Raw genomic sequence first — 14,619 nt, 5'->3', positions numbered from 1 at the left:
GTTCGTGACAGGACACGTTCCCTTTCAGACATGACGGAAGATGAAATTGTTTCTGAACTCAAACATCAAGGAGTACAAGCCGTCAAACGTTTCACCCGAAAGGATGACAAATCAAATATTGTCCTAACGATCAATTTGTTCACTTTTGCTCGGCCATCGGTTCCAAACTCAATTAGAGCAGGTTATGTCAACATCGGAGTGGAGGTGTATGTCCCCAATCCACTCCGATGCACTAAATGTCAAAAGTTTGGTCACGGTTCGAAAACCTGTAGACGCCCTGTTGTTTGTCATGGTTGTGGTGACAACCATGAGAGTGCGGATTGTACTCAAGATCTCAAATGTGCCAACTGTGAAGGCCAACACATGGCCTCTTCCAAATCCTGCCCAGTATTTCAAACCGAGACCAAAATACTGAAACTAAAATGTGAAAAAAACATCTCTTTTGCAGACGCTAGGAAGCTTGTTGCCAGTCAATCAACAACTCCTTCAACACTAAATTATTCTGCTGCAGTGACCAAATCTGCTAAAAACTTTTCATCGGTTCTGTGTCAAACCGATATAACATGGGTCAATTCTGACCGACCTGTTGCAAGTGCTTCTGTCATTGATCTTCCAGTCTCTGACAGTAAATCCGCATCACCACCATGTTGTGTTCAGGATGAGACTCAGACTTCATCTCAGGCATCTCCTGAAGAACCATCTGTTCAGGAACGTAAATTGTCAAAAAAGCAAAGGCATTGGGTTAAATAGGAAACAATCACCTAGCACCCCCTCTTCTTCGGAAGTATCTCTTCACAACTACTTTAGTGCTTTAGACATGGAGGTCTGTGTGACTTTGCACACTGTTTTTACATTGTGCTCGCTTTATATCCCACCATCTTCTTCTCTCCGACAGTCTGAACTTCAAGCTCTCTATGATCAACTCCCAAAGCCCTGTATCATTATTGGTGATCTAAATGGGCACAATTCGATTTGGGGAAGTGTTCAGACAAATAATAAGGGGAAACTTTTGGAAGATTTCATTTCCAACAATGACTTATGTATCTATAACGATGGCTCAAACACATATCTACATCCCGGTACGGGTACCTACTCTGCTCTGGATTTATCACTCACTCACTCTAATTTATTATACGAATTTGAATGGTCCGTCCAAACATTCTTCTTCCTCAAATTATGTCCCTGAATCCCAAAAATTTCAAAAACAGCAGGAAAAGAAAACTTTAAATTTTAAATCAGATAATGGGGAAGATTATAATGAAATATTTTCGATCCATGAACTTCATGCAGCTCTTGGACAAGCTCATGATACTGCTACAGGAGCTGATAATGTACACTATCAACTCCTGAAGCACTTACCAGAACCGTGTTCAGAAACCCTTTTGTTAATTTTTGATGATATATGGACATCAGGTAAGTTTCCTTCTTCCTGGCGTGATGCCATAGTTATACCCATACCGAAACCTGGACGGGATCACAGTGATCCCTCAAATTATAGACCAATTTCATTGACCAGTTGCGTTGCAAAACCATCGAACGCATGGTCAACAATTGATTAACATAGTACTTGGAATCAAATAATTTAATTACAAATATTCAGTGTGGCTTTCTAAAGAAACGCAGTACCGTTGACCGTTGAATCATTTGTGAAAAATGCAATCATTAATAACCAGCTTGCAGTGTCCATCTTTTTCGATTTAGAAAAGCGTATGACACAACGTTGAAACACGGTATTTTCAAGTATTTACATGATTTTGGATTGAGAGGCCGTTTTGCCTGAATTTATATCCAAGTTTTTAACTGACAGATAATTTCAGATCCGCATGGGTTCTACCCTGTCTGATCATTATCAGGGTGTCCCACAAGGCAGTATTTTGTCTGTCACTTTATTTAGTATTAAAATAAATAGTCTTTCAAAGGTTTTAAGTGATTCAGTAGATGGATCACTTTCGTGGATGATTTTAATGTTTCTTGTCGTGGAAAAAATATGCATACAATAGAGAGGCAGTTACAAATCTGTCTCAATAAAATTCATAAATGGTCCGTCGAAAACAGGTTTAAATTTTCAAAATCAAAAACCAACTGTATACATTTCTGCAGAAAATATAAGCCGCATAAGGACCCTGAACTATATTTAGATGGCACCCCTATCAAAATTGTAAAAGAGGCCAAGTTCTTGGGCCTTATTTTTAATATTCTTTTAACTTTCCTTCAGCATATTATTTACCTTAAAGCTTAATGCCTGAAGGCACTCGATTTGTTGAAAGTAGTTTCTAATTCTAAGTGGGGAGGGGATCAAACAACCCTCTTACACTTGTACAGGTCATTGATCCGTTCAAAACTCGATTATGGCTCCATCGTCTATGGTGGAGCCTACAAAAATAACTTTAAAAAACTGGTACTATCCATCATCAGGGCCTGAGGCTTTGCCTTGGAGCCTTTAGGACGTCTCCAATTCACAGTCTGTATGTAGAAGCGGATGAACCTTCTCTTAAGCAACGCCGTCTGAAATTATCGTTACAATATGTCACTAAATTATATTCTAATCAGTCAAATCCTGCTTTTAATTGCGGCTTTAATCCTCTTTACCAAGATATTTATAATAAAAAAACGTCTCTTGTTCCACCACTTGGAATCAAAATCCAGTCTGCCATGTCTGCCGCTAATATTAAACTGCAAGATATAGCTCCCTTTCAACTGTTTTCATCACCTCCTTGGCAAATGATAAGGCCAGAGGTCGATCTCACATTAACCAAATTAAAAAAATCTGGAACAAATCAACTAATTTATCAACAACAATATAATGAATTAAGAAACACATTCGCAGATGGATCCAAGGATCAAGATGTCATTGGATCCAGAACCATTATCATCAAGATTACCGAATGAAGGTTCCATTTTTTCAGCAGAATCACAGGCAATATTAACTGCTCTAAAATATATAAATACTCAATCTAAACTGTAATATCTTGATAAGTACTATATTACCCGACGTACCCTAGAACTTTGTACTGTGAGAGTAACGCGTATGAATACCTCACTTGCCTGTGAAGGTAGTCCGCACGTGCTGTCACTCGGCTATGACGTATAGACCGGCCATGTGGCTGGAAAATAAAAGTCTCTCCCCAACGCCTCTGGTTTTGTCTCTAGTCTGAGGGCTAGGTTATAACAATTGGCGACGAGGTATAAACCTGAAGTTTTGCGAAGTTTGGAAGCGCAGTCGAGATGCCATCGTCTGTATACGGGAATCTTGGCGAGTTTAACGAAACAGTCGAAGATTGGAGCCAATATGCGGAGCGAGCCGAGATCTTCTTCGAGGCGAATTCCATAACTGAACGCAAAAGTCAGACCTTGCTGAGTTCCGTGGGAGGTAAATCTTATGGATTAATAAGAGACTTACTTCGCCCCGAAAAGCCGACGTCAAAAAGTTTTGAGGAACTTGTGAAATTGTTGAAAGACCATTACATCCCCCAACCGTCGAAGATTGTGCACTGCTACAACTTCAACACGAGAGTACGGAAGCCCAACGAGACCATCAGTGAGTTTGTTGCTGTATTGAGAAAACTGACTGAATTTTGTGATTATGGAGCAATCCTTGACGACATGCAGAGGGACAGATTCGTTTGCGGTATAAACAAACAGAAAATGTTATGCAGGTTACTGTCAGAAGATAATTTGACATTCACCAAAGCCGTTGCCATAGCAACATCAATGGAAGCGGCTGACAAAAATTCTGCTGATCTGCAGGAGGGGAAATGGTCAGAGGAGAGTTTCACATCGAGGTGGCAGACAGAGTCGAGGTCGCCGAGGTAGACATCACGGATAGTACGGAAATAGAGCGAACTACATTCAAGAACAAGATTCACAGGAGGATTCTGAGGGATTTGTTGATGTGAGTGAAGCATATGAGATGTTCATGGTTTCTGGTTCAGTGAACAAACCAGTTTATGTACCAGTACAAGTCAACGGTCAAGAGTTGAAGATGGAATTTGACACTGGGGCTGCGGTATCCATTGTGAGTGTAAAGACTTTGTCACATCTTCAACAGGGTGTAGAGAACTTGACTGTGACAACTACGACTAAATCATACCTTGGATACACCAGAAATAAGCTTGAACCTGTGGGACAGGTGATGGTGGAGGTTGATTTTCATGGAGTGACTGCGAGTCTGCCCTATTAGTCGCCCGAGGGAACCGTGCTAGTCTGTTTGGACGTAACTGGATTGATGTGTTTGATGTTGATTGGAATATAATCAAACATGTGACTGCTAAGGATTCGCAAAGCAGTTTGATAACTGTGTTGGATAAGTATCCTGAAGTGTTCAAGGATGGTTTGGGTACGTTCAAAGGAACGAAAGCAAAGATATATATTGACAAGAATGCCCAACCGATCTTCCATAAAGCAATACCAGTCCCATATGCATTGCAGCAGAAGATTGAACAGGAGCTTGATCGCCTACAGAGTAATGGTACAATAGAAGCTGTAGAGTTTTCTGAATGGGCAGTACCAATAGTACCTGTGGTGAAGTCCCACTCGAGTATTAGAATCTGTGGTGACTATAAAGTGACTGTGAACAAAGTGTCTAAGTTGGATAAATACCCAATTCCAAAGACAGATGACCTGTTCGCAACATTAGGAGGAGCAAAGTTCTATTCTAAGTTGGACCTAAGTCAAGCTTACCAGCAGGTCTTGTTCGACGAACATTCCAAGCAGTACGTCACAATAAATACACATAAAGGACTCTTTTGGTATAACCGTCTGCCATTTGGTGTGTCGTCAGCTCCTGGTATATTTCAGCGCATCATGGAGAATACCCTACAAGGTCTTGAACAAGTTCTGGTCAGGATTGATGATATTCTGATTGGTGGCCGTTCGAGGCATGAACACTTGACACTATTAGGTGAAGTTCTGAGGAGACTAGCGGCAGCAGGTCTGAGAGGTCGTAAGGACAAGTGCAGCTTCATGGCAACAGAAGTTGTGCATCTTGGATACCGTCTGGATAGAGAGGGTCCCCATCCAGTCGCTGAAAAGGTCGAGGCCATCAAGGAAGCGTCACCTCCACGGAATGTGACAGAACTGAAAAGCTATTTGGGTATGCTGAACTATTATGGAAGGTTCATGCCAAACCTTTCCACTGCTCTGGCACCGTTACACAAACTGTTACAGAAAGAAGTACCATGGAAGTGGACAAGCCAACAACAGTCAGCTTTGGAGAAATCCAAGTCACTGCTGTGTTCTGATAAAGTTCTCGTTCATTATGATGCGAAGAAGGAACTGATTCTCTGTTGTGATGCATCGCCCAACTGAGTTGGTGCGGTACTGTCTCATCGTACTGAAGAGGGAGGCGATCGTCCCATTGGATATTCATCACGCTCCCTAAACTCCGCTGAAAAAAAACTATTCACAACTGGAAAAGGAAGGCTTAGCAATGCTGTTTGGTGTGAAGAAATTTCATCAGTACCTGGCAGGAAATCATTTCACTATAGAGACTGATCACAAACCGTTGTTGGGATTATTTGCTGAGACCAAAGCGATACCAATGATGACATCAGCACGGATTCAGAGGTGGGCACTAACATTGTCTGCTTATGAGTATGAACTGGTCTACAGACCAGGATCACAGATCGCCAATGCGGATTGTCTGAGCCGACTTCCTGCGAAAGAAAAAACAAGTATTCAAGAAACACCTGTACCTCCGGAATACGTCATGCTTCTGGAGCTGATCGATACTACACATGTGACCTCCAAACATATTCGTTCATGGACGCGCCAGGATCCTGTGTTGTCAACAGTGTTGAGATTTGTGCAGTGTGGATGGCCTAATTTCTGTGAAAACCCAGAAATAAAGGCATACTACTGTCGCCGTGATGAGCTGACAGTATAGGATGGCTGTGTGTTGTGGGGTAACCGTGTAGTGATTCCTCCACCAGGTCGGGATAGGATTATTCGTGAACTTCATGAGGCACATCCTGGAATCAGTAGGATGAAGGCACTTGCTCGTAGCTATGTGTGGTGGCCTAGCATGGATTCAATTCTGGAGTCAACAGTGAAAAAGTGTGAGGTGTGTCAGCAAATACAGCAGATACCAGCTTAGGCACCCCTACACCCGTGGGAGTGGCCTGACCGACCTTGGTCTCGTGTGCATATTGATTATGCCGGACCATTCCTTGGTCAAATGTTCTTGGTGATTGTGGATGCATAAAGTAAATGGATAGATGTTGTTGTTGTGCGCTCAGCTACATCTTCAGCTACAGTGGCAGTTCTTCGTAGAGTGTTCACAACCCATGGATTACCCGAGATGTTAGTGAGTGACAACGGTACCTGTTTCACTAGGGAGGAATTCAAAGCATTCATGGATAAGAATGGTATTCACCATGTGCAGACAGCTCCATATCACCCATCGTCCAACGGTCTCGCTGAAAGGTCAGTGAGGACATTCAAGGAGGGGATGAAGGAAGGTATAAGGTCCGGATATTCAGACTCGTCTCGACAGATTCTTGTTCGGATATAGAACAACACCCCAGACAACTACTGGACAAACACCAGCCAAACTTCTGATGAACCTGAGACTACGAAAACATCTAGACTTGACTCATCCTTCTGTACAGCAGACAGTAAAGAAGAGTCAATGGAGACAGAAGATTCAACATGATCTACATGTGAAGGACAGAAGTATGAAGGAACAAGACACTGTGTATGTTAAGAACTTTGGAAATGGAATGAAATGGTTACCTGGTACAGTCTCGAACAGGACAGGGCCATTATCGTTTGAGGTAGAACTGTCTGATGGTCGAAATGTGAGGCGCCATCAGGATCATGTGCGTACTCGAGAAACCCAAATACCCGGAGGCAATACTGACTCTCATTCAGATCAACAGGTAGAATCTGCTCTACCAGAGACGCGCGGTGTCGAGATACCTGCTATCAATGACTATCCAGAGAAGGATCACGTGTCAGAGAGGATACAAGATCCTGCTTCAGAGATTGTACTATCAACAGACAATAGCAACGTTAAATCTCCCGTTCTGAGTAGATCTTCTAAGAGGACTCGACGTGAACCAAGATATTTTGAGGACTTTGTTAGGAAGTAATTGGTTAAAGAGATTGAAGTGAACTTATATGTTATTTTGGGTTAAGGTAAAGTTTACTTGAACAGTAGAAGTTAACATATTTCTCTTATGGCAGATACCTACTAAATCTAGAGAATGATTTTTGTAGATGGCTTTCTTTGTGTACAAATGTTGAGAAGCACCTTGGCATCTTTAATGTAGATATGTTTGGTTTAGAACTGTTTCCATCTAAAGAGGGAGGAATGTAATATCTTGATAAGTACTATATTACCCGACGTACCCTAGAACTACGTACTGTGAGAGTAACGCGTATGAATACCTCACGTGCCTGTGAAGGTAGTCCGCACGTGCTGTCACTCGGCTATGACGTATGGACCGGCCATGAGGCTTGAAAATAAAAGTCTCTCCCCAACGCCTCTGGTTTTGTCTCTAGTCTGAGGGCTAGGTTATAACATAAACATAAATGGTTCATTATCTTTTCTGATTCACTTTCCTGTCTTCAGGCAATTAAAAATATATTTTGTAAACATCCACTTTTACGTGAAATAATAGAACTACATAATGATCTTGCTACTGGCCAGTATGATATCGTCTTTTGTTGGTTACCAAGCCATGTCGGTATCACTGGTAACGCAATGGCCGATGCTGCTGCTAAGGCAGCTCTCACCAAATCTGTGACACCACTTCTTATCCCATACAGTGATTATAAAACTATAATTAGATCTTTCATCCGTGATCTGATTCAAAAGAAGTGGGACACCCAAGTAGATATCAATAAATTACATGAAATTAAACCAAATATTGGTTACACCTACTTGGGCTGTCAGTCCAGATTTCGAAGAGGTCATTTTACAACGATGTCGTTATTGGCCATAGTCGATATACTCACGAATATTTGTTGAAAGGTGAAGATCCTCCATTTTGTATCCCTTGTGATGAAAGAATCACCGTCAAGTATTTCCTGCTTGATTGTGATGATTTTTCCATCACAAGGGATAAATATTTCAAAGTTTCATCCTTAAAGGATCTTTTTTAATTTCAGTGCTCATTTAATTATTGACTTTTTAAAAGAAATTTAATTGTTAATTAAATTTTGATTGATATGTTTTGTATATGATATAGTTTTTATAATTGGTAAAATAAATTTGATAACTGAGATTGTTAGTGGCTGTATCCTCGAAGGGGGTTGAAGTAGTGTAAAATTATTGCCCCCCTGAGAGGGTATGTAAGACCACGTCTTTCAAAGTATATTTATTTTGGCCACGTTTTTAATAGTAGTATATATGGCTAAATTTGTCATAATCGCCAACAGCTGAAGGGTGATGTACATCCGGCTGGGGTCCATGCAGGTAGCAAAAGTACTGTAAGTCCCCATGGACCCTAGCATGGTGGTCTACCTTCAGCTGCTGGCGATCTATAGCCTGTTTGTATCTTGTATCATTATGTACAGTGCTATTCTCTTTTATAATTCCGTACTAGTTTTATATCTTTTTCTGTGATGAATCTAGTAATTTTACTGTCCTTCGTTGACAGGTTTTTATACAAGTTTCAATATGTGTATTATGTTTAACTATTGATAGTCACGATATGGCTGAAACATTGCCGATGTGACTTAAAAATTTAACTCACTCACCCACTAATGCAAGTATATGTATGTATATTTGTAGAATTCACCACTGCATCAATTTATCTAATTACCAAAGTAATCAGAGCATCTATGCAATTCACACACAATAACCACACACAGGAGCCCGACGGTAGCCATATGAACGTATGAAGCGTTACCAAGAGGACGTTTCAATGGATGTCATAAACAAAACACTTTTTAATAACAGAAAAAAATCATTGGATGGGAATGAAAAAACAAAACAATTGATACGACATTATTAGAATTCATTATAACTGTTCCATTTCGGGCACCTGAACGCGCGGTTGATTATTCATGTTACATAACGGTACTTTTATTACCAAATATCATTGGTATTGCATGTTTGTTTGCAAGAAATATCCAATACCTGCTTGTATAGTCCGGCGACGTCTAAGTATCAACAGCATCCGTGGAAGGCGCCACTAGTGGTACCCACCACAAATACACGCAAAGACTCGTCACGTGCCACACATGGGAAAAAATCAAGATAAGTAATTGCATCATATTCATCAATCATGTTTCCGATTTGGAAATGCCCTCCATATGTCTCCTGTAACACTTTTTAAAGCTTCACCACTGACGTAAATGATGTGACCCTCATTAAACATCTGTCGAGCAAGATTTGTATGACACTCTTTCAAAAGAGCATGATTGATTATACCTCAACTGTTGTGACATTTAGACACCAAAGACTGGTGCTCCTGTAACAGTGTTCGACACAAAGAGGAGACAAGTCCTCCCTCTAGTCATAGATACTTGGGGTTACTATTTGTCTGTTAGAATCTTGTTATGCATAGGTCTAAATATCCTGTTTGTTTCTCCGCTCTATGACGGATACAAGTATATCTGCTGTTTTCACAACGTGTCATGACAAATGCCCAATCGACCAAGGAATGAAGTCATAGTGCGATAGTGGTGTACAAAACTGAAAAATTATATGTTTCGTCAGAATTGAAATGGATTCCTTTATTAGATTGCATAAATGCAAGCAAATCCTTGTTTGGGAATCCACACTGTATAATTCCACTTTGATTTGGTGGTACATTTGGTGGTAACAGCGTATGTATGTGTGTATACATTTTGTATGATTTCTCAACAATACATTTTCGATTATTTACAGACTACAGATATATAGTTGAAATACAGACGAACGTCAGGTCAAAAACCAACAGCATAATGTGTTCATAATGCTTATGAAAGTTACAGGCAGCCGTCATATACCAGTAGCTGGATTGTTGCTGATTGTGGCGTTAAACGATGAAAAAACTGAGGAGAACTTGCAACAGAATTCGATTATACGCAGGCCCTGGCGTGTGGCTTTAGGCAACAAACTAACAAACCAAACTTTCGCAATCTTGGAAAAGGTTCTTGTTCTCTTGATTCTTGATTTATGCCTAAAATTAGCACAAACATTTTGGCTGCAAATAGTTATAATTAAGATGCAGCAAAACATATCAGAAATTGATCCGTAATTGTACATATACAACTGGCAATAAGGCATGTTCCCTGCACACAGAATGACAAGTACATAGCGACTTTAAAGCTTATTCTCGAATTCCTTTCAGATTATCGGTTTTTGGAGTATTCTTTCTCAACACTGTGTATGAAAAGTGTTAATTAAAGCTTAACAGGGTGTACAATCCGGTAAATGGTGCATTCATTTCAATTAATAAGGTTGGTTTAACGCTGTATTAATTATAGGAAAAATGTAACAGTCGCCCGAGGACGCACGATTCTACCTACAATCTCCAAGGATTAATTAAAATGCAGCTCTTGCAATGTAAGTTCGAGAATTTGGATTGAGCATAAAATGATAATGTAGAGTAATGCATCCATAATTAGCTCTGGTGAGCTTATGTTATCGCCTGCTTGTGATCCGAAAAGAACTAACTTCTCCTGAGAAAACGCAGGACCATTGAAACATGTACTTCACATGCTTGCTCTCTGATGTCCAAAATGGCCGCCATTTTAAGTTCTCTTAAAATTCATCCCTTTGCTCTGTAAATGTTCACCTTTGAAGATGATACACAAATGAAGCTGCAATTCTGCATGCGTGTTATTATTGAACGATGCCATGAAACAAATGTAGCTAGTTCATCTGACATTGTGATTTTATTGACATTCAACAACAAAAACTCAACTTTCATTCATATTCCTCTTTTCCACAAAAGCATTTCACCTTAGTAAACAGGTTTGTTTGTTTGTTTGATGTTTAACGCCGCACTCAGCAATATTCCAGTTATAGGACGGCGGTCTGTAAATAATCGAGTCTGGACCAGACACTCAAGTGATTGATACCATGCGTATCGACCCAGCAATTGGGATACGATGACAGAAACATTGTGCGTATGAATGACTATTAGGAGAATCAAGATGGTGCAGCAACAATCCGTTTGGATCCGATCTCCCCTACAGAATCACTTGAATTAATACTTAAATTAAAACAATGAATTTGATTTTTATTAATGCATCATTCGTTTCAGACGAAAACATAGAAAGCAAGATAAATAGTTTCATGTGAGTTCTTAACTTAGATTTTTATGGTTCAATCTAATCAAAATAACATCCTTTGCTCCAATTCGATACATCTCTGTCAAAATCTAACAAACTCTCCATGTGGTCTGTGGATTTTCAAATATCAAATCTCTAAATTATCTGTAGACCGTCCGAAGCATTCGGAGCAGCGTATCTGATTTCTGTGTCTCGAGAACAAATTGCCCAACATGTCCTGAAGTTCACCAGAAAACAAACAACAATCGTTTATTAACCACATGTTGTGAGACAATAAATTCGTACAAAATATATGTGGTACAGGGTTGAATGGATGAAGGTCATCCACGAAATATTTTTATACATGTATATAAAACAACGAGAATTCATTTTGATTTTATAAACCAAACTAAAACCTCGCATATGTAAAGACAGGATGGACAATCATTTTACAATTACAAAAATGATTACAGAATCCTCAATTATAATTGGCCCTCAAGCGAGACCAAGCTTTATGTTCCTGGTCCAATTCTCCGTCTCACCGGGTGATATTTTCTCTGTAACCAAATTATTGACATTTCTGTTTTCATAATAGATATGTTTTGACCACATTCCCTTTTATGGACATTCCGCGATATATTAGAGGACAATCAAACTGTAGACAAACCTAACCCTCCAAACAAATCATGCTATGTTGATCAAGGGTTGGTGGGGTAGCCTAGTGCTTTAGCGTTCGTTAGTCATGCCGAAGACCCGGGTTCGATTCTCCACATGGGTACAATTCGTGAAGCCCATTTCTGGCGGCCCCTGCCGTAATATTGCTGGAATACTGCTAGAAGCGGCGGAAAACCATAAAATTGTTCACATGAAAAAAACACGGGTCTAAAAAGGAACTGCATCGGACATCATTTTTGTCAAATTTAGAAATGTCATCCACATGTCTTCCATAAAACGTTTTGAAAACTTTACCGAGGCCTTGAATGTTGTAACCTTGATCAAACATCTTTTGAGCAAGAGTCGTGTGACGCCTTATGAACACAGGACATATACATGTTACTGAGGACTATGATTAATTTTCTTCATTTATATATGGTAGTCAGACGTACGGCCAATATCCTATTGTGCTTGATGATTCGAATAACTCATTGTATAGCATGTACTATAGGGACACAAATATTGGTGTGTTTGGTGGTAAAGAGGAACTATTATTGGGTGTTAAATAACACTACTTCATAAAATATTTAGTAATTTAATACTGTATTTATCTGAACATGTGGGAGTCATATGTCACGCGGGTGATATAATAAGTTTAAATCGAGTAAGAAAACAGTTTATCCTTACCAACTGCCTTCAGTCTGAGTCAATGACGCTATAGTTTTGAGACAAAGATCACAAATATCAGTAAGAAAATACGTACAGAATAGATCATTTGTCTTTTCCATTTAAATAACTTGTTTATCTTACCTCGTGATCTGACAATGTTGTGGATTCACATTTGTTATGCAGTGCAACACAGCTACACCGGAAAAGATGGAGAACAGTTCTTTCAGAGATATTAAAGTGACCAGTGGTGATATTAAAGTGGAGCAGGGGAAAGCTTTAAAGACTGTCTTGTCATGTGATATAGGCAAACTCATTCTGCATATATGAGACTGGCATGATTAGATCGAGTAATAAACCAAAGAAGGAATTATAATAGTAAATGATAATATAATCAACTTGATACAATTGTAAATATTTCGAAATCTTGTATTACACTTTCTTGTCTTCTGAGAGGAATTTGTTTTGACAGTAAACATTATATTTCGTGGATTAGCTAAACGGATACATAGCTTGAAATATTGAAATATATGTGATTATTTCAAAACAAAGGATCTGTCAGAATTTATGTTTGGTTTGTTACTGTCGAGTTTTATTAAAACAAAATCAATATATTGATGGTAATAAAATAGATTTTCAAATTGTCAAAATATACGCTCTGCAATTTATTATGTATCAGTTGTCTGTTTTTGCCATCAATACAAGGCCTTCTTGGAACGTAAAACAATCATACACATATAGGGGTGCGGTAGTCGGGGCGGGATTACAAAAATGGTATATTAGAAATATTATCATACTAGTTCCCTGTCCCGTAGATAAAACCAACCAAAAATAGTGTTTACTTGTAGGGATTTGCACTTCCTTACAAAGCAGACACATTTGAGTTTGTTTTAATTTGGTTTCTGTTTGTTTCATCAATATGAACATCCTCATTTAAAAAGATAATAAAACTATATGACAATTAAAGGAATCTTAATATTAAGCCAAAAGAATATAGCTGGAACAGACGAACGATAATGGGGATGTTACGAGACAGCTTAATGCATTGTATCGGGTGAACAGACAAATGTTAGAAAATATTTATTGAAAATTTAGACATCTCTCTTACATTTAAATCACTGAACTTGAGGAGTATTCAGTGTGAGGAACTTACACGAACTCAATGACCCCAGCAACATTGTTAACTGGATAGACGTCACAGAGCATTGTCTCGTTGGTGTGTCTTACAGTCAGGTAAACCAAAAGTAAGTCAAAGTGCATTGCGAAAAGGTCTGTGGAGCCCTTTGTTTAGTATCGCTGACATCCCCCGCAGTTTCGCAGTGGTTTATAGTAACACCATTGATCGATAAAAATGTATCTCGGATTCACTTCTAAGTTACTTTTGGGGGTTCATTCGAAATGCAATGTCAGAAAATTCATAAAATATGTTTTATATACACAAGGCTATACATATTCAACATATATATTTGAATAGAAAACGTGTAGCATAATGTATAAAGCAATCATTTCTATAAGCTGAAACACGAGTACAGCTAGGAAAGACCTGCATAGAACAAACGGAAATGTACATTGTCGTTGTTAATTATAAATTAATTTTGTTTCTCAGCAGGATGAACATAATTACGCTCTAATGATTCCATTAACCATATCCATTGTATCATTACTCATGCAATGATATTCCCGAACATTGTTTATTGTTTTATGCTCCGGCTGTCACTGTATTATCCCTAATTGAGGGACATCAAGAGCATTACATGACAACATGTTGCAATATAATGGTGCTGTATTTCCTATAGCATATTGTGATATCCTGAACAATGATGTGCCAGTTATCGTTTTCAACTAATTAATACGTCCTACAACGTCCATTTGAGATATTGATTCTTGAAGTTTGGCGACTGGGGCTATGATTCTATAACAGACAAAGTGACATTTTACAACAGTCTCGGGAACTGATGTCCAGGTAAAATATGTATACGTTGAAATATCTTATATTGCAACTGGAAGTGAAGCGCAAGCAGATAGAACTATGATATGGTTGTATGCTAGCAACAAGGTAAGATTTGTTTTGTGCATATTTTCCTTGGTGTA

At 39.0% G+C, this 14,619-nt stretch overlaps 1 protein-coding gene across 1 annotated transcript; it reads left to right on the top strand.

The window, feature by feature from the left end:
* Nucleotides 1-5,428: 5,428 nt before the first annotated feature.
* On the top strand, nt 5,429-7,091 carry LOC139454621 (uncharacterized). Its single transcript, XM_071236420.1, has 3 exons — nt 5,429-5,565; nt 6,334-6,423; nt 6,512-7,091. Exons 1-3 carry the CDS (start codon nt 5,429-5,431, stop codon nt 7,089-7,091), a joined length of 807 nt encoding a protein of 268 aa, XP_071092521.1.
* The last annotated feature ends 7,528 nt before the right edge of the window (nt 7,092-14,619 follow it).

The sequence above is a fragment of the Haliotis cracherodii genome, unplaced genomic scaffold (assembly GCF_022045235.1).
Source record: "Haliotis cracherodii isolate W230 unplaced genomic scaffold, xgHalCrac1.p SCAF_1, whole genome shotgun sequence".
Classification (NCBI taxonomy): Eukaryota; Metazoa; Mollusca; class Gastropoda; order Lepetellida; family Haliotidae; genus Haliotis; species Haliotis cracherodii.
Note: the sequence above shows the minus strand (reverse complement) of the source record. Positions and strands in the feature narration are given on the sequence as shown.